We start from the raw sequence: 1,663 nt of genomic DNA, 5'->3' as shown, positions 1-1,663 counted from the left end.
TATAGAGAGCTTTCTTCTCTAAATAACGAGCTTACCTTTCCTCCTCTTCTATTCTGTTCACTTCTTCGCGTTCAGCTTGTAATTTTTCCTCTTCTGCTTTCCTCTCAGCTTCCTGCTGCTCAATTTCCAGTATCTGGGAAAGCTCGGCTTTTCGTTCCTGTGCAAGCTGCAGAGCCTCCCACGCTTTTTTCTCCTCCAACTCAAGCTGCAGGCGTTCCTCCTCCGCGGCTTTTCGCCTCTCCTCTTCCGATCTTCAAAACAAAGTTATTCGCAATTGGGGAAATTGCCCGGACGCGACAAGCAAACGCAAACAATGTAGAATAAATAAAAATCACTCGTAGAAGAATTAAGTATGTGTTTTATAAGAATTAGAAATCTAAAAGTGAAAAGGAAAAGTAAAAAAATACTATATTTATTTTGATATTAGTTAAGGATTTGTAAACATTTTTTTTATCATTCTTTTATGAAATATTATTTCGCGAGTCTCAAACCGCAATTTGATTTCTTATTTTAATGTCATCTAAATTTTCTTAAACTTATGCGATGACATTGAATGAAGTTTATATGAGATATTGTATTAAAAAATATTAGAAAGTATTAGAAAGTAGCGAAGCTACAAATTATAATATTTAGAATCGTTAATTAGAAAAACACACGCTAGTGTATGTGCATGTATGTGCGTATGTATGAAAAAGTTATTCATCAAGTTTTTTAATGAAACTCGCATTCCAGATTTTTCGATGCGCATTTCTCACATATTTGATTGCAAGATGAAACTATAAACTGCATAAATGCGAATTTTTTTTCAGAAAAGTTTCATTGTGTTAAAAATTTATATAAAACATTTTTATATCTAAAATTACTATTATCACCGATATGCTATTGAACTATCAAGCTAACATCGTTTCTTTGATGATATTAGATGTCATTTTCATCAAATTGAAATTAAATGTCATTTTAACGAAAAAATGACATCTAGGTAATGACTTTGAAAAAATGATTTGCTAGGTAATATTACACGCTTGGAATTAAAACACCGTAAACACCTTCGTTTATTTTAGAAAATTATTTATCGTACTTCAATTATTTAAGAAATAATAACAAATATTTTATTATTCTTTTTATGTTAAGAATTCTGAAATCTTATTATGTAAAATTTGAATGATTCTTAATAATTAATTGTTAGACGGGATCATGTGTTTTCAAACAGAGTAACGTTTTACAAATAGCGAATGAAGGTCAGATATTTGGCGAGTCGATTGTCATAAGTCATATACTAGGTTATTTGGCCGAGTTCAATGCTAATGTTACGCAAAATGATCGTTTATATCGAGTAACTATTTTGTGCGATTGTTCTCTACTGGCGTATCGTTCTTAAATTAAAGTCACTTACTGCGCTTCTCTAGCCGCTTTAGCAAGGTACTCTTCAGCCCTCCTTATTGCATCTTCTCTATCTTGCTTCACTACAATATAATCTCATTAGAATATCAATAATAGGGATGAACTTTTATGAAATTCACGCATGTTTAACGCTAAATATAACGCTGCACTCTTACACATCTTACATATCTTACATATGCCATGATATATCGATTAAGCGCAAAATTAAAAATATTTCTACGATATATATATATATATATATATATATATATATATATATATA

General features: G+C 30.6%; 1 protein-coding gene across 1 annotated transcript in view; it reads right to left on the bottom strand.

Moving 5' to 3' along the window:
• LOC105623937 (uncharacterized abhydrolase domain-containing protein DDB_G0269086-like) overlaps nt 1-1,663 on the bottom strand; it is a 32,246-nt gene that overhangs the window by 1,478 nt on the left and 29,105 nt on the right. Inside the window, exons 10-11 of the mRNA XM_012205306.1 lie at nt 1,394-1,463; nt 36-251 (exon numbers count right to left, since the gene is read on the bottom strand). Coding sequence (XP_012060696.1) covers nt 36-251; nt 1,394-1,463 — 286 coding nt within the window. The remainder of the gene's footprint in view (nt 1-35; nt 252-1,393; nt 1,464-1,663) is intronic.

Source organism: Atta cephalotes (assembly GCF_000143395.1).
Source record: "Atta cephalotes unplaced genomic scaffold scaffold00068, whole genome shotgun sequence".
NCBI classification, from domain to species: Eukaryota; Metazoa; Arthropoda; class Insecta; order Hymenoptera; family Formicidae; genus Atta; species Atta cephalotes.
This window is presented reverse-complemented; position numbering and strand designations above follow the sequence as displayed.